This window comes from Aythya marila (assembly GCF_965140915.1).
Source record: "Aythya marila genome assembly, chromosome: 9".
NCBI lineage: Eukaryota > Metazoa > Chordata > Aves > Anseriformes > Anatidae > Aythya > Aythya marila.
The window spans coordinates 15,171,309-15,195,443 of NC_139050.1; the positions used below are offsets into that span (position 1 = coordinate 15,171,309).

General features: G+C 46.8%; 1 protein-coding gene across 2 annotated transcripts in view; it reads right to left on the bottom strand.

Moving 5' to 3' along the window:
- The window catches only part of IL1RAP (interleukin 1 receptor accessory protein), a 45,049-nt gene that overhangs the window by 14,812 nt on the left and 6,102 nt on the right, over positions 1 to 24,135 (bottom strand). The window contains exons 1-6 of one of the 2 annotated variants that reach the window (XM_082767140.1): positions 16,975 to 17,046; positions 14,276 to 14,343; positions 4,315 to 4,600; positions 3,379 to 3,571; positions 1,516 to 1,681; positions 496 to 567 (exon numbers count right to left, since the gene is read on the bottom strand). In XM_082767140.1, the coding sequence (XP_082623266.1) occupies positions 496 to 567; positions 1,516 to 1,681; positions 3,379 to 3,571; positions 4,315 to 4,600; positions 14,276 to 14,343; positions 16,975 to 17,045 (856 nt within the window). In that variant the 5' untranslated portion in view covers position 17,046. Of the gene's footprint in view, positions 1 to 495; positions 568 to 1,515; positions 1,682 to 3,378; positions 3,572 to 4,314; positions 4,601 to 14,275; positions 14,344 to 16,974; positions 17,047 to 24,135 lie in introns of those variants that run through there. The other variant, XM_082767139.1, reaches the window with a different exon arrangement.

The following is a 24,135-nucleotide window of genomic DNA, read 5'->3' on the forward strand; positions in this document are numbered from 1 at the left end:
TGTAATACCCCATTACACAATGCTGTAAGGCCAGCAAACAGAGAGCTGTCATTAATTAGGAAGTAACCAGCCAAAAGGGAGATGAGATGAGCAAAGAAGTGGCCAGAAGGCTGAAACCACTATGTGCTGAATAAAGGAGGGTGGAAGCAAACCACAGCCAGGGACAGGGCTGATACAAAGTCCTACAGGAATTCCTCTATGCAGCTGAGGGTCCTCCATTTCATCTGCTTCTGCAGCTGCACCAGTTTGCTGGAGTCCTCAATATCCATGCCTGATTATTTTAAAAAATAAAATAAAATCTGTGTGCACAAAAACTTTAAAGCTGTGCTCTTCTATTCAGTCATGGAGAACTGGCACCCCACACCATCTGCCAGACGGCTTGTGGCAGCTTGAGTGCTTGGCGAGGGGAAGCACTGGGAAAGCAGCTGAAGAGAAGAGCCTCTGTGCCCAGCTGGCCATGCCTTCCCATCCCTGCAGGCATTCGTTGCAATTTACCTGCTTCCAGTTCGTAGATGACTTTCTCATTTGGGGATGTGAATTGTGGTGGCAAGGCCTTGTTCGGAGATCCTGTGGGAGAGAACAGATAGGCCTCCATCAGGAGCTTTGTGAGAAGCATGGTCCTTGCAGCCTTGCTTGTGAAGCCCTCCTGCTCTGGTGCACATCACAAATTTTATGGTAACACCATCCTGCTGCAGAGTTTTGCACAAAAAGATCTAATCCTAGTTCCCAAACAGACCCAGATTTTGAGGCTCCTTCAAAGTTCAGGGAAGTCTAGATGCACGGTTTGGGATTCTCAAATCAGAAGAGCCCACGCTCCTCTGAATACTCAGCATCTCACATAAATTACAACTTATCACAGAAATTCTTTTTATTTCTGCTCCTAAAAAATAAACATAATTTCTTGTCCTAAGCATTCAATTCTGCTTTTAAAGCAGTAGTTGTCATGGAACTCAGCACATGCTCTACTGTTCACTAGGTTGTTAAGCTCCATCTACAATTCCCTTGCAGGTAGGCTGAGCCTTTGACCCCGGCACAGACTCGTCCAAGCACTAGGCTGGGTAGCTGGAATCCCGTCTGACCAACTGGCACTCAACCTCAGTGCACAAGGCTTTGAGGTTGCAAGAAGACTGGGACAAGTTGGCTATTTTGGGACATCAAATAATGATCAACAGAGTGAACTGGAGACAAAAATGAGCAAGAGTGCCAGGGCAATGCACTCACACGCCAGCAGAGGGTACCCCTGACTATCTCATGGGCTGTACCTCACCTTCCTAAGCCTGGTCACCCTCGGTCCCTCTGTTTTTCAGGGCACAGGACATGATGGTAGGTAGGACCTCCAGCATGACATGCCCTGGACAATCACAGGAGGCTGAACCCAGCAAGCAAAAACCAGTGACAGGTCAGTTGGGTAATACAGATTGAACACAAACAGATTCTGTGACAGACTTTACTAGCCATTTTCACCGCTTCTGGTGTTAGCCACCTGCAGCTTACGCTTCTAAAAGTCATTCTTACCCACCACCTTCATCATTACAGTTCTGGTGAGATTATATGTTCTTCCGTGGTCCTTGAACGTCACAATGCAAGTGTAATTCCCTTCATATGCACTGCGGACAATGCTAATGACAAGCTTGGGCCCTTGGGGGTATCGGTTGTTGAAGCCATCCACTAACTTGCAGGTCTAGAGTCAAGCAGAAAACAACATTTGTGCTTTAGGACTCAAAGAGATACTGGTTTATATCCCACTAAGAATATTTGTTTGGGGACTATTGATATAATACTTGGGTATATGATACAGGTCAGACCTAAATGCCATGAACCCTGGAACACAAACTAGTACATTCACCTTGAAAACGAGGTGATGACCCTAATGGTTTTTATCCCACCTCAAAATATAGAGGATTTCAAAAGACAAATCTAGCTCTGATCTAGAAGTGCATTTGCAATCAAGGTGAACACCTCAGCAGAATGAAGAGAGAAAGCAGGAAGAGACAAGAAAATGATGATGTACTCACAAATTGATACTCACACTAAAGGACATGTCCCCAGTTGATGTCAGCATCTCTAACTCTTTTGGGACTAATCATGCTACCCTGACTGACATCAGCTGAGGATGAGGCCCCTGCACTGGCAACTGGCAAATGAGAATATATAGTACATAAACCTTAGTAACTCTTCTCTTTCTGTTAGGTAAGGCAGGAAAACCTTGGCCAACTACCAAGCTAGAGATCCCTTTTCAGGAAGGGGTTATGCAGATGACATCTTGATTGTCAGAAAATGTGCATATCTTTGAGTTTTATAAGAGATTATTTCTGAATGGTACATTTCCAAATCAGATATATCCTGATGGGGCAGCTTAAGACAGGGGTCATATACCATTCTTAATGGTTTTTATTAGGCATAGGATGATTTGCTACCTAAAAAATGGCTTCCATGGGGCTTTTTGTTTCACTCTGCTAATTGATTGTTGAGATGTGAATTTCAATGAAGAGTACAAGCAAAGCATTTCAACTACAAGAGTGAAACTGCTCCTCTTGGCTACAAACCTAAGTTCTCTCCTGAAGGGTTTTAGAGTTTGGTATTCTTTAACTTATTTTTTTCTTTTCAACTGCAGATATATTTGTTGCCAACTTTTTTTTTTTTTTTTTTTTTTTTTTTACTATTAAATTTGCTCATACAGTACCTTCTACCTTGAAATCTGAAAGTGCTCTACAAAGCTGCCAGAAAATTCAGTCCCACACCCCCTGGCTGTGCATCCCCTGAGAATTTCTTATTCTCTCTTGACTAAAGGCATCCATCTAGAAAAAAACACTGGAGGTCAAAATTTAATAAAATTAGGCAGTAGTCGTGTAGGCAAGTGCCTGAGGATAGCTGGAAACAACCTAATTATCAGAGCAGAGTGGGGTAGGAACGTCTCCATCTTCAGAAAAGAAGTTTGCCAAGTTATGGCAAACAGAGCATCCATGGTCCTTGCAGAGCCTTGTTGTACAGCTTCATTCCCTGATCTTATGGGATTTGGAAATTGTTTTCCTCACTTAAGAAATTGCTTTTTTGTTTAACTAGAAATGGAAAAGCGTTTTTCTTCACAGGGATAGCAATTTGCTTGCCTTACAGGTCAAGCATACAAACCCCTTACTTGAGCCCTCTCCACTTAAGCACACCAGTCAAAAAAATTCAGTGTTAATTCTCTTATCCAAGGACAGTTTTACTCTCAAACTCAATAGAAATAAAACTTTTATTGTAGCTTTACTCATCTTAACGCTTTAATTGCTGGGCAGACTCTGAAATACAACTCCATGATTCTTCTGCCACACATTCCTTTTTCAGATCCAACACTGCATCCCACCACTGCCCAAGTAAAGACAAAGTGCTTCTTACCTGGTACCACTTGACAGTTGGTGTCACACTAGCAGGGAAAAACCCATCAATATCTGGACATATGATCTTCTCATTAGCATGCTCCAGGTAGAACTTCTGCTCAGTGGGTTTTATTGAATGGCTCACACAGGAGTCTTGGTCTTTTGGAACAACCTCCAAGGGAAAGGCAACTTTGCTACAGTAGGTTGTATTTCTAAGGACAGAGGAGGATAGGGTTGATTAAATGAGAGTGGCTTACTTCTCTATCAGGGGAATGAAATAGGAATCACATATGCAATAATGAGCATCGTAGCTCTGATGTGGTATATACAGCCTTAGTTGATTCATTTACATTTGTGAAAGGAAGTGCTATCAGAGATGGCTGCGCCAGCTCAGAAAAGCCCATAAACACGATTAACAAGCAACATCCAACTCTCCTGCTGGTAAAGCAGATAATAGGGTCAAAGGCACTATGAACACGAAACAACACAAGGAAGATCAGAAAGAGCTCTTGTGCTCTGTGCATAGCAGATGCTATGTTCATTTTGTACCACACTTAAAGACACTTAATTTCCTAGAAGTCTAAAACTCATGAATCTTTGCCAAATTAGCATGCAGTCAAAACATCACCCCTGCATCTGAAGCTATTTTTACCCCAGGCATACAGATCACTTCTTAATGGTGAGCGCCTGTGGGCTTTGCCATGGGCTCAGCAATAATATTTTCATGGACACTTGCAATTAGCAAGGAGTCATATTCATTAATGTTTGCAAGGCTCTAAGCACCATTACGATGTAAATTGGCGCAGTGCTGAGTGGTCTTATAATTGTAACATTCTTTTCCCATTAATGCTTTTGTAAATGCTCTTCTTCCTGCAGAAAGATATGATGCTAACAGCATTGTTTTCCTGCTTCCATGAAAGTCCTTTGATTACAGAAGTTGTACCACACGACCTACCTGAGCATGCACGTATAATTCCCTGTGTCATTGAGAAGAGCAGGCCAGAACCAAAGGGTGTCTTTCTCCTTACTGATGCGATTATCCGGGAGACGAAAGTTAATGGGCTCCTCCAGATCCCGGTCCTGCCCGATCCTGTACCAGATCAGGGTTAAGCCAGCAGAATGGGCTGTACTGTAGTTATACTTCAAGAAGGTCTCAAAAAGCGGGCATTTGATCTTGGCAGGTTCCCCATCATAAATCTGGATCTGTTTCATGGTGTCCACACCCCAGTCATCACAGCGTTCTGCAAGCAGGAAGAACAAGGTGCCTGAGCTTGCACATCTCCAGGAAAAAATCAATTCTGCCCCCCGTTTCCTACAGCCCTTGGTACTGTCTCCAAGGAAGTCAGAGGCAAAAATCTAGTGTTTTAAGTGGAAACAAACTTGGTTTTCACAAAGCACAACAAGAATGGTGTGATGAGCTCTAGAGAACTTGAAAACCTCTACTTTCATTTGCAGACCTGCTACATTTCTTCCAAGGTACTGTCATGATGGGAAATAAATATGATAGGATATTCCTGCCTAACACCAGGCTTCCTAGAGAGCTCCAAGATAATACAACCTTAAAAAATAACTGCTGTGGGAATATAAGATCTGCATGAAAACAATGCTAGAGGTGCGTCCAATCACACAGAATGACAGGGAAGATGGAAATAGAGGTGTCCTGAGAAGAGGAAAAAATGAGCACTGCAAATATCAACCATCCCTTAGAGCTATGGGCCATTGCCCCTGCCAGAGGAAGCTGGGCTGGCGGAGCTGGAAGCAGGCGCTGCCTCTTCTGTGATGGATTTGTGCAACTCCTGTGCATGCCATACTAACACTACAAACTACAAAGTGACACATAGTGACTGTTCACAGCAAAGTTTGGGAAGGGAGGCTAAGGATCAGGAGAGACATTACAAAGGAGACAGCAGCAGGTTCACTTGGGGATCACAAGCAGCCCCCTGGTGCTTTCCCCAAGTACTGTCCAACAGGATCAGCGTGGCTCACAGCAGACTCCAGCTAACAGAAACTGGGCAGTAAGAGTAAAAGCTGTTCAATTATTTTTATTATTTTTTGAAATTGCTTCTAGTGAACAGGACCAAGACAAACAGCACGCTCAACACTCATTTATCTTCTAAGAGCTCCTTCCCACCCTATTCCTCCCACCCATGAGAATGCCCCATCACAAAGGGATGGGGTGCAAGCAAAGCAGGGTGCCAGCTAACCTGGGAACAACCTGCACTTCCCAAATCCCCATATGCTGACAGGGCAGAGGTGACACGGCACGCTTCCCAGCACACCCCTGCAGCTGCAGCGAGGCATTAGCTAGGGCAGCCTGATGTCTGAGCCCTAAATGAGTCCAACAGAAAAGGGGTTGCTGCCTGCAGCTGCCCCAGGAGAGGCATCGCAGCCACTCCAGAGACAGCACTGCAAAGCTTCTCTAGTTTGCAGATTTTAGAAGAACTTGGACAGAAAGGAAAAACAGAATACAATATGCTCTTTGAGCCCAATTCTTCTGAACTGACTTCACAGGCCCAAAGCACAATTTCTGGCATTTTATCTTCCTTAAATAGACAGTAGGATGTAGCTTGGCCCCAAATTCATACTTAATTAAAAAAAGCAAATAGAAACCTTTGAGAAGACAGGCCCACAGTGCTTTAAGGCAGCAATGCTAACTCGTGTGGCTCAGCAGTGTTTAGTCATGGGGAGACAGAATTTGGGCCAATAATAAATGAAATGCTTTCTGGCTGTTTTATACATAAATGTAAATACAAACTGCATGGCTGCTACAGCATGGCAAACACCCATGTGATGGAGTGCTACTTCTGGACAGAGGGAAATGGGCTGGGAGGAGGTAGCAAGGTTAGCAAGAGTCCAAGTATTAGGAAAACAACCCGAACCATGAGGAATGCCTTAGCTCATCATCTCAGACATACAGATTTCTTTCAGAGCTACTCTGCTTCAGCCTGCACCCATCAGTCTGTACCACTGCTATTGCAGCCAGTGACAAGGCTCATTATGAAAGACCAAAATCACTACCAGAAGCATCACACCATGAGAAGGTACAGTCACCCTGCACCACCATGGTGGAGGCCAACTGGAACCAGTATGCTGGTTCATGCTCATCAGGCAATTGCATTAGGTCAAGTTTCCATGTAGTCAAAAACAAGACAAATGAGCCTGCCAGTGCCTGGCTCTAATTGCATGATGAAGATCTCATTACCATTCACGTGAGGGGCATTTGTTTTCATAAAGAAAGCCTTCCCCTCTGAAAGGAGCAAGGTCTCAATGCAGACCTGTGCCTGTACATCAGGACACCCAGGTTCTCTTCCCTGCACCTGACTTTGCAGTGTCCTCTTGGGTTGCAAAAAGGAAAATTATCCTTATTACTTCAAATAGCAGGACTGAAAAGGAAGTAAACTATATAAAAAATTACCGTATTGAAATTCTTGGAGTAAAGATCAATGAATTTTGCAATCATGAGCAGGTCTTGCATTTTGCAAGAGCTCATAAATCAGCATTGTAAAGCTACTTACTCGTTCTACCTGAATGAGTAATTGAAAATAAATATATTGCTTTTGAGTAATGCAGAGGGGAAAAAAATACATCATTGTATGGGCCTTGCTTTCTTAGCTGGGGGAGGAAGTGAGACCATTGCTCTGCACTGTAAGAGCAGTACATGGAGATTTTGTCTCGGAGCTGGCCAGTTCACATGATTTCAGGAATGCCAACACACCAGGTGGCCAGCCCTAAGGCTGCCCCATCAGGTCGTGTTCAGGTGTCCGGCACACTTCCAAGCTCAACCCCAAGCGCAGCACGTAACCAAGCCAAGAGCAAGCTGCTACACAGAGATGACAGCAGCAGACCTGTGGCTTGAGCCTGCAGGTTGTGCTTACCACTGCACTGACAAGGCTTAAATCGAGTGGGATCAGCATTCATACTCCGAATTCAGGGCTTCCCTTGACAAACAGAAACCCAGTGAAGCTACGGGAGCTATATACAACACCACAGTCCCTTCCACACTGCAGCAAACAGCACTACACCCGTAACAGAAGGAGAGAAAATTCTATAAAAAAAAATCCATCACACAAATGAATCTTCCCAGAAATGCCTTTGCAGAACACTTGAAAGCAGCCCCCCTTTTCTTCTTACTGCTCATGGTTCAGCTGACCCCCTTATGCTGAGTGCTCTGCAACCATGCAGCAAAGCAATCTATAACCCGTAACACCTTCCCTGACAGACAACGCAGATAGAGGTAAGGAAGATGTGTATTTTTAAATGTATTTGCTGCATTGACAGCAAACTGCCAGCAGGGGTTGATCCACCTAAAGGCCCCAGTGCTTCACAGGTCCCAGAGAGCACCAGAAGTGGTAGGCTGCATGGTAGGAAAAAATGCCTCCAGCACAGGAAGAGAAAGTGCAGGCAGAAAGGCCATGGTACGGATGCCCACCTTGCTTCACGTGCCTCAAGATAAATACATGAGCATGCTGCTGCACTATGGCTCTGCCCTGATGCACACTGAGAAGTAGCTTGCATACGTAGGTGAATCAGCAAAGTTAATTCAAAAGCGTCTTCCTTGCTTGGTGTGTATGTTGCAGCCCTCATTCATAGGAATACCTACTATTGTACTAGGGACGGCAAGCTCTTCTGTTACAGAAGCAGCCTGATCTGCCCCATTTCAAAATCTGGTGCTGTAACACCCTTCAACATCAGGCATCCCAGTACAGACTGCTCCTCAGAAGCCAAACAAAGCTGAAGAAAGTGGCTTCTCCACACGCAAAGCAGAAAATGAGAGGAGAGAAAAATAATGATGTTGCTTAGCTGCACAGAGGTGAAAACAGACATTTCTGGAAACCTTTCCCAACCTTTAATTTACCGCACTGATTTACCCCCTAGGGAACTGAACACTGAGTACACCCAACTGAAACGCTCCCTTCAAGATGTGTCTGCAGCACCTATTAGAAGCACCCACACAGCCAAAAATGAGATAAAATTGGTGCAATTATTTGGATTTTCAAGGGGAGACAAACTGCAGAACCTACGGATTAAAAATAAGAAGAGAGCAAGGCCACATCAAGAAGCACAATGCCCTTTTTTCTCCCTCCTGTTTAGCAGTTCTGTGCAGTCATTTTAAGTATGCTCACGGTACCTCCATTTAAAGAAAAAAAAAAAAAAAATCTCCACCACAAAACCACCAGCTCCACCCTGCTTCCACCCCATCTCTCTGTCCCTCCCCTGGGGCTACAAACAAAAGCCTTCCACTAGCTAAAACTTCTGCAAAGAAATATAGAGCCACTCTTGTGACAGGCCATCCATCACACCAGCACAAATCATCCTGCTATTTGCCAAATTGATGCATCCTTTGTAGTCATCTCCAATCCCTAGGAGGGGGCCCACCCCACGCAGAGAGGGGCTGTGCTGACATTTGGGATATGCTTTTCCCCACTCCATGCCACCAGTAGTACTAAAGGGGGCTGTACCATCTTCCTACTTCCTTCTGCATTATCTTAAGGCAAAGCTGAGCTGAGTCCATCTCTTTGTGCAGAGGGCAGTCACACCAATGGTTAGCTTGATACGAGCATCAATAAGGCAGAAAGCCGGTCCAGGAAAGCAATTAAGACTGAATTAATCACTACCACCTCTAAGAAAAAATTTCCCCCACCCTCTTTCAAGCGCACAGCAGTTTGCCAGCGAGTGGGAAGCAGAGGAAGCCAGGCTGAATGGTGGAGCTGCTCTCGGAGTAAAGGAGGCACCAGCTGTGGCCAGCCACCACGCGTGGGTGCGCTTTCTATTCACACGGGTGCCAGGAGCGCCCACGCTTCCACTAGGCCTGGAGTTTTGCTTTCACACGTGCAGCCTGCATAGGAGTGTGGCACAGCGTGCTCCACGACAGCATGTTTTGTTCAGCAGCTGAGAAACGAGGCAGCGTAGCAGGAGAGCATCTCCCACTTGGCCTGTACCCCATCTGACCACGCACACAACCGAGGAAGGGTGGCACCGAGCAGAGCGAGAGAACATTCTCCCTGTGCTGGGAGAAGAAGCAGATCCAAACACTCTGAAATCAGTGGGTATTAGAGGACTCGGGTAGCCCCAGCCTAGATCAGCTAGCTTTTCGCATTCATTCCCACCATCTCCAAAGCAGAGACATTGGTCAGAGGGTCTGGAAATCAGGAGGAGCTCAGCACCACCTTGGAGGCTCAGCCTAGAAGCTGCATGAACTCTGCGGGAGTTTATAATCTGACTTCCAGTGTGAACACATCAAAAAGAGCCTGTCATAGCCTCACTACCTCCTTCCCCCAGCCTCTCCAACATAAGCGAAAGCGGTGCCAGCACAAACCTCCTGCGATCAGCTGGGAGGCACAGCGTGCAGCCCAGCCCCGTGCGTGCGTTCCTGCTGCGACGGCACCAGCAGTGGGGCTTCACACTTCTCCCAGGGCTCCTCCTGCCGTGCTGCTGAGCTGCAGTGCTGCTGTGAAAGCATCTCCACAGGATGCTGCTGACAGAGCAGCATCTCCCTCTGAATGCTTATCATTTCAATACATGGGATGGACAAGAAAGGAAGGAGGAAAGAGACTCGGTGTTTCCAGAAGCACTTATACAGTGTGGTTGATAAACTTCAGGTCCTGCAAGTCTAGTTCAAACAGGTGTGACAGCCTGTGCTTGTGCCAGCTTCACAAAAAACAAGCTGTGTGAACTTATGTTGACTTCAGCACAAGCCAGGACTTCAGAGGAAGCAGCCAGAGCATGACATCCAAAAACGACCAACCTGTAACAGAGCCCACAGCACTTGACTCAGAGCCTCCTTACCGATCAAGCAGTCTGTAATGAGGAGAAGGGTGGTTGTTGTTTGTCTTAAGACTCCTCCACAGTGAGCTCTGTGCCTTCACTCTCTATCTGTGATTAAAGCTGTGTTTACTGAATGTGGCACAGAGTGTTTTGGTTACCTCCAGCACACAAAAAAACAGGCACACAAAAAAAAAAGTGTTCAGTTTTCTCTAGCAAGCTTGACATGTTTTCCTGAAGGCTTTAGAGGAAAAAAAAAAAAAAAAAAAAAAACACCATGAGATCAAAATGATAAAGGTATGGGTATGAACTGCTTCAAAGCCTGAAGGAGAAAAGGAGCAAATAGCTACTTTCCATCCCACTTCATTGAGGAAATTGCTGCATGAAGCAAAGTAGAGCAGCACAAGAGGAAGAGAGAGAGAGAGAAAGAGAGATAAAGAGAAAACAGAACAGCCTGTTGCAATATTATCTGTATGAAAGGCAGAGGTGGTTTGCCTGATTCATGCCATGATAAAACCATGCTCAAGCTGGCAGGGTCTCTTCCACACACCCGGGACATCCAGTCAAGTCAAGGTCCAGGCTGAACTCCTGGCCCTACCATGGACTTGCAGAATTAAACCTGTGCAGCCTCGTTACTGCACTGAGCCAGGATCTTGGTTGCATCCCGTCCTTCTTAAAAGACAGCAAAAGATCCTGCACTGTGACTGCACAAGTGGCCATCTAATACTGTAACAGTGACATTCCCAAAATGAGCTTTCTTCCACACGTTTCTGCATTTCTGTGCAGAAAGGTCACTCTGCATTCATGTCTGTACAAAACTCACCCCTCTCAGCCTCTCTGTGGCCAAGAAGAGGAAGTGAACACTGTTCCTCTCTCCTTGCCAGGCATGATTCTGGCTGACACGGAGAGAGGCTGAAGGCTGCAGCTACGTGTAGACACCCTGGGTAGCTCCATCCTGGAGGTTTTGTCTCTACTTCAGGGCCACACACACCTTTCAACACCCTCAACTTCATGCCCTCCAAGTGCCATAAACTTCTACAACCGCAGTAACTCAGACTGGTATGGATGGTTATAAAATCATGTCCTAAATTAGGACAGCAAGAAGCTGCGATGGGAAGAGTAGGAGGAAGTCAGGAAATCCCAGGAGAAGATGGTGGGGGAGGGATTTAGTCTCTTTAGAAGACAATAATGCAGTTTAATCTATTTTTCTTTTGACTTTACACACTAAAATAAGCTTCTCAGCTTCTGGGGCTGTCACAAATCATAAGGAAAATAAGGCCACTGGAACCCCATCAGTAGAATAAGAGCGATACAGTAATAATCCTGAGGAGCTGCGCAGGGCTTTCCATCTTCAAAGTGTTTTACAGACAGTAATTTATTAATCCGCAGATTTCCCCTGGCCACAAGTAACTACTCTGCCTCTCTGCAGAGAGCAGGGAGACACAGGGTGCAGACTGACACTCGAGAGGGAGTGCAGAAGGCAGCTCTAACCTCCCAGGCCAGACCAGAGCTCCTGGCTGCCCTACAGCTGCAGGTGTAAATCCATTCAGGATTTGAGCCCATGCTGGGCTCACCCTAACACAGCCTGCCCAATACCCCCAGAGCAGCTCTCGGAGGAGTTTCTTACACAAGCACGGTGCCTCCTGGCACTGAAGGATTATCTGTGGACTGCTGTTACCTGTTAAATCAGTATCTAACATAGTCCAGCTTTGTTTGAAGACAAAGGGATAACATTACTTTGTATTCATACTGACTGTTACTGTCTTAGACTGGTTTTTCATCTCTTAAACCACTGTGTATCTACATCACCCCAGTGTTGTCAAAGAAGTCATTAGAAGACTGAAACTAGGTTCATTGGTTTTTGCTGTCTTTTTTTTTTCTGAATAAAAAAAACATTTGGGTTCATTAAGCATCTACAACACAAGTAGAGATCTAAGCCTTATTTCCATCTTAAGGATAGCTTAGCAGAGACAAGGAAAACAGAAGACCCTGAATACTGTTGCAAACAATGTCCCAGAGGTCACATGTAAGGAAATCAAACCCAGGCACTGCAGATTATATATAGTTTCAAGACCAGAAGATATTCGCCCATGTGCACAGCATGAACAAGTAGTAGACTCAGGCATCCAATTGAAATGACAAATTCCTTCCCTTCCCCAAGCCTGTTTGTATCCCACACTGTGTAGCTACTTTCACCTGCCTGCTCCTTCCACTCATCACCTCCTCTTCTGTCCTCCCCAGTCAGACCATGCCCTGACACAAATCCAACCCACCTTGTCAGCCAGGGCTCATCTCCATGACGATTGAGCCAGCAGAGGTGCCCAGGCAAACAGTTCATACCCATACACAGATCCAGCTCTCATCCACACAATGTCCTGTGAAACTGGGCTCCAAGGCATCTGAAAAACTTCAGCTGGGATATTTAAAGTGCATTCAGGAGCCAGGTGCCGTGGTGCAAGGCCCACACCTGCATGGAGCTGCTTGGTGTCAGGAGAGCACTGGGGCAGCTTCAGGCCACATCCAGCCTTTCTGAGTTCCCTCCCCAACTTCTGCAGTTAGGGAAGAAATTAGACAGCCCAAACACCATACACCATTACCAGCGCATTTCCAGTCTCCCACACTAGACTATTTATGGCTTTGCTGGGGTGAAACGGGCTTTAGCTGCCTTTTGGTGCCAGCCACAGGAAACCACACAGCATAGCAGAGGGTTGCACAGGCGGCTGCCCCTCCCTCCAAACACAAACAGCCATGAAAGCCCATTAGTAAGGACAGTAGATGTTCTGACAGCCAAAGTGGCTTATGGCATACACAAAACAAAAAAGAGCTCTGCACTGAGCAGTGGGTCTGCCATCCACAGACATCCAGAAAATTAAATGCATATACTATAGCAGCTTTGCTGAAGGGATGTTTCGAGTGATCATGTGTCCCATGCATCACCCTTTGACATTTATCTTCCTGCAACACTCTACCATGACTTTAACTATACCGTACAGAAAACCTGAGGAGGAATATTTAAAAAGCACTAAACACCACACAGAAAAGCAGGGAGAGAGCCCTGTCAGATCACTTGGCACGAGCCTGTGTAACCCAAATGCCAAACTCACTCTCTGAGCCTTCAGAGTTGCTGCCACATTTCCTGGGCAGTCCCCACCGTGTCAGACCCAGCTCCCAACACCCCACAGCGACTGCCTGGGGAGGTCACCATGCTGCTGTGACAGCAGAAGGACGTCACGTCAGCAGCAACAGAACGGCAGGTCCAGAAATCCACACAGATTTTCCCTGAGAGCAGTGGATCTTCACGGCTGGGTCCCTCTTTTCCAGGCACTCCTAACACGTGGGGAGTGGCAGAAGAGACCTGGGCAGTGTATTCCTTCTCCTTTGCTGTTTGTTTGCCAGCACTGCAGAGAGGCAAGCACTTTGGGGGGTGGGCTTGCTAAATCCCCAGGGTTTATTTTTGATTGCTGTCCCCTCAAAGCCACTGCCTGTTCTTTCCTCCCTCCCCCTTTGCCTTCTGCAAATCGTGCTGTCTCCTTCCACCCCCAAATAGGAAGTCCAGAGCCGAGACGCACACAATCTGCCTCTTCACCAGAGCCCGGCTGACTGCGTGCCAGGGGAGCCGCGAGCATGACAGCATATTTCCTGTCAGGAAAGTGACTCAGTGAGACGGCTGCAAGAGCTCCTCTTACCCGAGAAGTTCCCCTCTCCCCTCGCGTTGCTGAGGCATGAGTCAGAAGCCGAGAGCCAGAATTTCAGTCCCCTCCGGATCCAAGCAGAAATAGAAGATTTCAAGCCCAGGTCCTGCCTGCAACTCCACAACAAGTCGCTGCCATGTGCTGAGCCCTGGTTTCATGCCTTGCAGAAGGGGAATAACAATGCTGACCAAGCAGGGAGACTTGAATTTGCAAAACGCTTTTAGTCAGAGATGGTGGTTTCCACTATCAGTTTGCTTACGAACCGTTCACAACATGCTCGTAGCCACTGTGTGACCACTATACAACCCCTAAAGACAGCCAGTGTTGGCAAAATGCACAAAGACAAAGCATTTTACGCATGTCCATTTCATCCAGAATATGTGCAAACACCTAAAATAACCAAAAGTCAGTTTTCTTCTGCTGGCCTCGGCTGATTAATTCCCGCAATAAGCAGGCACTTACCAGAGCTGCTGCAGAAGGGGATCACGCACAGCCACAGTGTCACCAGCAGGGCACCGACCATCTTCATCCTGCCAACACAGTACACCAAGGGGTTCTGGTTATTCCATAACACTTCATTGCTGCAGGCATTTGTTACTTTTTAAGAAAACTGAGCATGTGTTTATTCCCACAGATCCTTTGCCCACCCACAGATCCTTTAGTTCTTGTATATATATATTTTTCATTAAGACACTCTAAGAAGAGCATCAATCTGCATGGCAGTGTTGTCCTGCCCACGGGAGCTCTCCCAGCCTAGGAGGTGACAGCTCAGAAGAGGACAGCCAAGCCTCTTTATTCACTGGAACAGCCGATATTCATGCACACAAAGAGTAAGGAAGCTACTTGCCTGTCACATACAGCAGGGGAGAAATCCCAACTTTGAGGTTTCAGCAAAGGACTTCAATATTTCAGGAGTCATTCTGCCAGTGCACACACTTGCTTTTCAGAAAAAAAGAGGGCTGAAGCACATTTGCACCAAACACACACCTGACTGCTGGGCACAACAAAGGCCCACACAGAGCCTCTACAGGGCCTGCACGCTGCTGTGGCCCTACAGGACAGCCAGCCCACCAAAACCTCCCCACACGGGGCAACAAGTCCCTGACTTGTGCACACTTCAGAAGTAATCCAGACAAACCTTTGTACTTCCTAAGGCAGGCAGAAAACAATCCCAGGCTTCTCGGTTCCTGCTATTTGCTCATTTCCTGTAATTTGAGATGAACGAATGCTGCCAGTTTCACTTGCCACGTGCTCTGGTGTTTGGCATTCGGCTTGCTCTGAGAGCTGCTCACTCACTAGATTCAATTTCCCCGTGTTTCTAGGTTTTCCAGGACACAACCTGGAAGCTGCTAGTCACGACAGCTGACATTTACCAGGCACTCTTGTTAATGGAGCAAAGGTTGCACGTGATATTCCTGGGTGCCGTCAGAGCACAGAGGGAGAAGAGATGGTTAAAAAGGATGAACCTCAAAGCAGCTCAGCCCTGCCAGGCAGATGTAGTAATGAGCACGGTGACACTGCCAGGAGCACGCTCCTGAGGTGACATGGAAGACTGTTCCATCAGAGTGTGCTGCAAGGGCAGGGAGAGAAGCCACAGGGCTCCCTGAAACACGTCCCTCAGAAGCCTCTCCATAATACACACATTATGCTGAAGGTCTTCAGGCACAAGCGGAGAGCGGCTAAGATTGCACAGATTGCAGGTATTAACAAGAATGGGATGTGTGAACTACTCGAAATCCAGCAGCAGATATTTAATCCTTCCTTTTCAATGCCTGGATTTGAAAAGCCTTGGAACAATGCTTTCCCTATGCTGGGCTCATCTCTAAGAGACAAAAGGGAATCTGGAGCAAGCCCGCTCTTCCCTGCACAGCCCACGCACCTGGCTGCCCTGGAAGCCAGGAGTCCTTCAGAAACCCGCGGGCAGCTGCTCAGTTGTATTCCCTAAGGTCCAGCTGAGACAGCCGGTCATCCCCTACCTCTGTCACCCAAATTGACAGGGCAGCCACTAGCCAAACCCCCTGCTACAACCATCTATAACCACCTCCAATGTCACACAGGAAGCCTCCATGGGGAAGAAACACAGTTAAGTACATCCATCCTTTGGAAATGATCAAGAATGGTTGAAACATCTTTGCACTATTAGCTTGGCGAGAAAGAACCAGTATGTTACACCTTCGGTGGCAATGTAAGAGCTTCTGGGGATTCAGATGCTGGAACAGAGGACATATAAACAGCAGGAGATCATTTCCATAATAAAGTTTCTTCACAACTCCCTCTCCATTTGTCATTAGATAAGTGCACAGCACGTCCTAATTCACCCTTATTTTCCACCGATTCTCTCCTGTGTTTTGCACAGATCAGACTGAATTCAGACCTGACCAGGCAAACAGGAGCAACTACTGACTTTGGATGAGTTTCTCCCCTTTAGAGCAAGGCCATTCATGTGGCCTGAGGCCAAAATAAACTACTATGTTTCGCTCTGTGATACATAAACTCTGCAGTGAGCTAATATTTACATCCATTAACTGCTTGTAAGAACACACTCCTTTCAGCGGTCTCAGAGCCAGTAGGTCTGTTCCCAAGAGCAAGGTATCTAGAATTCCCATATTCTGCCTGCTAAGATGGAAATTCTCATTTCTTTTTCTACCTAGCTATGAAGTCAGAAGTCCTGCACAGCTTGATTTACCTCTGGTTCATTCCAGGCTCTCCAGAGATTTTATCAGTGGAGACAGACAGACACAGAGCTTGTCAGATTACAGCAATTTCTCCATTACTGGATTGTGAATCGTTTCTCCTCAGCCCTGGCTGCTCTGACACTTTATGAAACCCACAAGGCACTGAACCACAGGCTGGCTGAGGGGAGCAGACAACCTCCTCGATGCCCTGACCACCCCAGCACTTAAAAGCTGAAAGACCCCCTTCAATGCTGCTAGAACTGTGATGCTTTACTTACATGGCCCAAAAAGCTGTGATGTGCCCCAAAGAGAAAGGTGTTCACAGAACAGTCCCGTTGTCACGCAGTGTGGTCATTTATCCCCAGAAGCACAACATGTTTCTGCCCGTGACATCAGGAAAAGAGCATTGCACCCATTTTGTTGCAGACAGAAGAGATGGGTTTTGTAATGCTGTAAGCAATCGCACTAAAACCCACCCGCTCTTACCAGGAACAGAAGGATTTTTCCTCAGCCTTTTCCAGCAACCTGCTTCTTTGTTTCATGACACCGGAAAGCATGTTGTAATTTTACCAGTACGTGACAACTGCAGCAGTGACTGGTTAACTTCTTGCACAATTTGGCATCACTGCCTGCAAAACCAGCACCTCCGGCTGCAACTGAGGAGCCAGAAATCAGGGAGTGCAAACCCCAAACTGCGCTGGTGGGGCTCCCCCAGCTGTGTTCACCCAAATTGGTCACAGACCTCAGCTCCGGCACACAGGCAAATTGCACAAAAAGCAAACCCCAACAGGAGCCAGGAATAAATCAGTGAGCAGAGGAGCATACCGGCTCAGAAATCACACAGCAGCTAGACAGCAGGTAATCAGAGAAGCCAGAAGAAGGCTGGATAGCTCAGATACATCCTCAGCACTCCAGGAACTTCTCACGAGACCAATATACTCTGAAGTGTTCTTAATGCCTCCATAAATTAACATGTTAATAATAATTCATAGAGCAGTTGGGGAAAACAATTCACCACCGCCGTTAAGAATCCTATTAAGGAATTTATTTTCTTTCTGTTTCTGAGTGCTTTCTTCTTCAAACTTTCACCTTCCACCTTGTCTGCTACTGGGCAAGAAAGAAAAGGAGCAGGGGGAGCATGGTCATGGTGGGGTCTCCTGTTCTCAAAACCAAGGTGGTAGAGAGGGTTGGTTTTGCATTTGATACTGACTAAAAGCAGACTTACTGTCACCAAAACACATGGTGTTTTCATATAAAACATTTTTTTAAAACACCTTTCCCAAACAGATCTAAGTGAGGGATTGTTCACTATTGCTTTTAGCAGCATGGACCCCACAAAGCCTCTGCTTTTTCCCAACAACTGTAAAAACAAAGACATATCAAACAATTAATGAAGAGAGCTGCTCTCAAAGTAGCTACTGTACACTTGTTCTTAAAGACAACCCTACTAATTCTACAAAACAATGCCATATTTTAAGAAACTGCCTTTGCCCCTTCTAACTACAGGCACCCAGAGAGATCTGACAGCCTTTTTCCTTTTCACTGAAGTCACACTACTGTACACAGAACAAAAGCACCCTTCAAAACATAGCCACTAAGTGCTCTGGCTGAAAGGGCATTTAAAATAAAACAGTTGTTGGGAAGAGGGGAAAAAATAAAACTGCTCTGGTCATTTGAACGGTGTTACATATTTTTCATTATGTAATTCTGTCCCAAGCCCCTCTGAGTCAAAGGAATTTGAGAATACAGGACTGGCTCTAAGAAGAGGGATGCTGACATTGGAAGACAAACTAAAAACAGAGTAGGCCAGCTTCAGAGTTGCTTTGTTTCTAAACTCAATAGGTTTGGGGCTCTTTGGGGCACCAGTAAGGGAACAAACTTCTGGGCTGATGCTGCCAGGGCTTCAAAGCACGCATCAGCAAGAGAGCCCCACTCCCTTTGCTGGCAGGCAAGTTGGCTGTGCAGGGCCATGCTGCATAGCGGGGCCAGCATGCAGGAGACAGGCAGGGCTCCTCTGCTCCCATGTCACCGTGTGAGCATGAGCCCAGGGTCCCTGCATCCTCACACAGCACTGAAGAAGGCTGCTTGATGCATTTACTGTGTTTCTTATGTGTACAATCAAAGCAAAATTTAGAGAACCCAAAAGGCAGACAAAGGGTATCTGCAGCTGCCTTTGCAGCCTAAGTAACAGAAAGAGAAAAACACTGAGTGGGAAAAGGCTTTTCAGGCTCCAGGGAACATTTTTGCTTTTCAGTACATTTAGGACCAAGGCAGACAATAGGGGGGATTATTGTAGCATAAAGCTTGGTGCCACTTAGCTGGGACTTGCACAGCTCATGCTGCCCCTGCCTCTCCTCCCGAGGCCATTGGGGTGCTGAGCAGCACCAGCCTCTGCTACAGAGTCCGGGTTTCCACTCTCATCCCTGCCTGAAGCAAAGCCACTCCTGCAGTGAGTTTGCCAGCCCCTTGGAAAGCCCTCCCAAGCAATGTAACATTACACTGAAGCCCCTGGAGACATGAGTTGAAGGACACGTGACAGGTTTTGGAAGTCCAGCCTTCCCTCTCCAGGATGAAGCAGCACATTTATCAACATTAAACCAGCAGTGGTTTGATAATGACCACCACAAGCAGCTGAGCACACTTTCTCTGCTCTCACAAGCTTTGTCACATCACTTCAAACACAGGCCCACTGACCAACAAAGGGTCCCAAATGCTCTCCTTCAAAAACATATTTGCATTTCTCCTAAGTGCAGGGAGCCCATTTTGCAGCAGCTCCATGAACCAGGCACATTTTGGCAGGCTGTGCCAGGGCTAAACCCATCCCTCAGTCAGGGACAAGCACAAGAGCAGCAAGCATGACCCAGTCAGCACATCTTGGGTGACGCATCCGCTGCGGAGACTGCGAGACCAACACGGAAATCCCACTTTTACCACAAGCTTTGCATATTACCCATGGTTGTCCCTGTAGACCTTCCACCCCCCAGTTTTCCCATCCTCAGAAACTTGTGCAGGCAATTGTGCACCTGACAGCAGAGCAGGCTGAAAGCATTTCCTTCTGAGGTGTTTCTAATACAAAGGCAATTTATGCCATCAAAAACAAAGGAAACAGATTTGGGCAGACAAACTTTCTCTACCAGCTAAAATCACAGCAACAATTACACACTTGCTTTTGCAGAGAGGGGAAGCAAAGGAAACTAGTGGGAGTCGGATGGAAAGCTGCCCTGGTGAGACAGCTCCCCTGCTGCTAGCACAAAGCATCTTCTGTCCTCTCTGGCCAGAGCTGGTCTCCATTACACCATCTCTGGAAGCACTGGGAGCTACAGCACTCACACTCAGCTTTACAGCAACTACTCCCCACCCAACCAAAAAATAATAATTAATGAAACAAACCTATTAAACCTGACCTGGAAGCGATCTTCTTGGTCAGTAGCTCAGCCAGCTCCTTGCCAGCTCCCAGTCACAACACCAGGCTAGCAGGGCAGCAGCCTGCTAGGTTCGAGCATCCCATGCCCTGCCTGAGATCCCAGGGGAAAGCCAGGCTCATGGGAGCCCTCACAGGAGTCCCATGCACCTGCCTCTGGTGCTTGGCAGCCGACCCAAAGGAAAGCTGGAGCTCACTGCCCTGCCCAAAGCCAGCCTGCCTACACAAAGGGCATCAGAGTGGGAGGAAGGAAGGATTTCATTTCCTCCTGCACATCATCCTAAAGCCCTGCTGTCCTGAAAGGACACAATCCTTTCATCACCTTGATTTTAAGGACATCCTTTGAGGCAAGACGTATTGACCTCTAGAAACATTTTTTCTTCTGCTTTTTTTGACAGCAAATCTTGTGGATGAACAAAACACAGAGGTGCATCACCCTAGGGGTCACACAGGGAAGCGGGGACAGAACAACTCCCAGGCTGTTTCTGCTTTAACCCAGCAAAGCAAACTGCAGCAGCAAGGTGCCTGTCGAAGGCTGACCAAAAGCTCCAGTGAGCAGAGAGCAGCCTTGAGCTCAGAGGCTCAGGGGAAAGTGGGAAGAGGTTTCCTGGGAGCAAGTCATTTCTGGGAGCTTTCTGGTGGTGCAAGCTTTGGCTCCATCAATGCTCATCTGCTTAGGTCACAGGTGACTGCCAAGCAGGAAATTTGTGATGTATTATTGACATTTAGATACCATCTCCTAGAGTCCTTTCAGCTCAAAAGATTTAAAGCTAATAATCAGAATTCAGAGGAAGTGGCCATTTACACACACACCAAGAAATAAAAAAGGAAAATGACCCAGACAGGCGAAGAGGAAAAGAGAGGTATTGAAGATACATCTGGAGAAAGCCATCATTGCCACCTTTCCTTTTCAGTTCTTGTGGGGTCCTCTCAGGGCTTGGCAAAGCAGAAGTGCTACAGATCCTACACACTGCTCTGCTGGAGCCCAGGGTGCCACCGATTATACTCTGGCAGCTGCTTAGCAGGCAGAGCACATTGCATTTCATACATTTAAAATAAACTAGTTCAATAATCCAGCATCTCTCAGAAATGTATGCACACCTGGACAGGACAAATAAACAGCTGTGACTGTTACAGAGAGATCTGTGGAGTGGGCTGAAGAGGGACAGGCTGAGCCACAGCTATGAAATCAAACGGCACAGATTACTAATGCATACATGCTGGCCACCAAACAGTTCAAACACCAATCTACAAGAGCACTTCTGTGCTCAGGCAAAAGGTATCCAGCCAAGATTTTCTATTTTTTAAGTCTGAATAGCCAGGGAATGAAAAGCTTCCAACAGAGCTTCAAAGAGAGCTGAGACCTTCTGCGAAGCCAGACAATGCTTCTATTTTGGATGGCGATGTTATAGTGAAAGAAGAGCTCCAAGAAACACCAGTGTGCTGCCCCAGCAGAAAATAAACTGACAAAATAATCTTTGCACAGGAAAAAATAAAAATAAATATAAATCTGCAACCAATGTGGCTTAAAGACCTGGGGAAACTTAAGGAATTCAGATTCCTCCCCCTCTTCAAGAGCCCTGGTGAGCTCCTGTGGAATATCTGGAGACATCTGAGAATGAGCATTTCGTTTATACGTTCATCCCCTTGACCTTTTTAATGGCTTTTAGATGTAGGCAACGCCACTGCCTTCCTTAAGAGGTTATTCCACTCTCCATATGGATACGGCAGCACATCCACATTGCACAACAGAGCACCCAGCAGCAGTCCCCAGCTTGCTCAGCCCAAGGCTCTAAACCCAGAGCAGAATGCAGACCTGGGCAGGTCCCTCAGCTGGGCTTACCGTCTTTCATAGGAGCAGCTTGGGACTCTCAGACCCAGAACAGCTTTCCCAACAGCATCTCCTTTTAAGCACAGCAAGTGCTTGGCTCCAAATGCCAGGGAACAGCAGTGTCTTTGCACAGCCCACCCGTCACAACAGGGACTGCACAAGCTCTGCTAAGCACTAGCTGTAATAAGCACTCAATATAAAAAAAAAAAATAAATAAAATCACACTCTTTAAGTTCAAGCACTTACTGCCAGGTACATACCTGCTCTTTCACTTTGCCTCCTTCCCTTTATACCCCTCAGTGCTTGCAGACCACATTCCCAGGATGGCTACTGAGCTCCAGTCTCTTTCCCATTTCATTTCCCACAGCAGGCAAAAAGCCCCAAGCACCCTGAGGCACAACGCAACGTCTCACTGCCCCTTCCAAGCAACCTTCTTACTGTGCAATTACCACAATCCCCCCATGCAGATTGCAACGTTTCCAACACTACAGACAGGCTTACCCACACTGCTGTTAAGGGATGAAGAACTGGTGTCTAACCCTACCTACAGCATAAGGAAAGATTTCCTCAGGTGACTCCATTTATCTTGGGATGAGCAAGATATTCAAGGGTAAAACCAAGCCAACTGAGATTTTTCATTCTCAAATTTGGGCCACACAGGGTTTCCAAACCTGGCATTACTTATAATCAGGTTAATTTAATTGCATTTAGCCTTATAATGGGCTGGTCCCTACAGAGAACTTGCTCAGGCTCTGTCTGTACCAACCGCAGCCTTCAAACCATGGCACCCTGAAGTTTTGAGTCCAGCAGCCTCCTGCAAGGCTCTCCTGTCCGCTCTGTGACCCCTGCACCTACAGGGTGGGAAGGCCAAGAGGGAGCTGCAGGCAGCAGCAAGCTGTGATTGTCATCGGTATTAATTATTTGGGGAGAATGTGATCTCTTGAGGGCAATGAATTCATTTCTCCAGCTGAATGACAAACAAAAGGCAATATAAGCACTGCTGACATTTCTAAAGGAGCGGTGACACGAGGAAATACCACTACACATTAAAAACCCTGCTGCAAAGGGATATAACACTGAAAAGTCTCCAACACTGTCTTTCTTGAGCTCTCTCAATGCCAGGAAATGGGTACCTCGATATTCTCAAAGCTGCACTGACCCCTGCCCTGGGCTGGTCCATTGCCACGAGGAAGCAACTGCTGAGTGCCCTTGGAAAGTTGGGTTGAGTTTCCCTCTTGCTCTTTGATACTTCTTGTCAACAACTACAAAGTCATCACACCTGGTAGGCAAGGAAAAAAGGCTTGTAGAGGGGAAACGTGGCCCACCTGGGTAGCCACAGCATGGGCCATTCAATAGGACTGGCATGCCAGGCTGCTAGGTGTGGCTCTTCTGTGTAATGGAAGAGGACACAACAAGCCTGGAGAAAAGCATTTCCCTTCTCTGCAGCCTCCCAGGGAGCCAGATTAAGCAGGGTCTCCCCAAAGTCCCCACTGCAGTGCCAGACAGAACCGGGGAGGTAGAAAAAGAGAAAATGCACTGAGGCTGTGGCTGGTTTTGCTTGATGGAGGAGAAGGGAAGACAACCCATGGGGTTTCAACTGTAACAGGCACAATTTGCTAGAGTGACACATTCTGGGATTGTGCAGCACGCCAGTGCTTGTCTGGAGAGGTTGGGTGCCCTACTAGCCCTTGCAGCCTGCCACCATTATCGTGTTAGGCAGCAACATGTATCTCCTCCCATTATCAGGATCCCTTTTGTAAACATGGGCTGGAAGGAGGTTGTTCTTGGGGGTGGGGAGGGGTAGGCAGCTATATCCCAGCAGAACAAATCCAATTACGTGTATTAGAGTGAATTCGTACAGCCTTCTTGTTCAGGATAAGTATTTTCTACAGATCCTGGAGCTTTGAATCAACAAACTGCTGATCAACATGTGTAGGTGGGGCCCTGGATGTTACCACAGTGGGATGGAGGTGAGGTTATTTTAATTCTGGTTCTTGGTGAAGTTTGCTTTTTGCAATAAGGTCTGCTTGAGGAAAAAAAAAAAGAGAGAGTGGAATTTTGGGCTCCCACCCCTGTGCTGTGCTCCTGTTAGTCCCTAACACTGAAGTTTTTAAATAGTCCACTAGTTTAGCATACCAATATGAGTATCTGGTTAATCTACATGAAGCCTACAGAGCCATTTATTACTGCGTGTAGTGTATGAAAAGATGTAGTGCCTCCCTGGTAATCAGGCATCAGGCAGTGTACAAACGGCTGTCCCCTGAATTGAAGACATTATCAGAGGCTCCTAAAATCTGTGCCTCCATTTCTCTAGCCACATTTATAACAGCCTCTCCCCACCTCGCACCACAGCTGTGCGTCTTAATGTCTCTAAAATGCTTAGAGATGCTGAGAT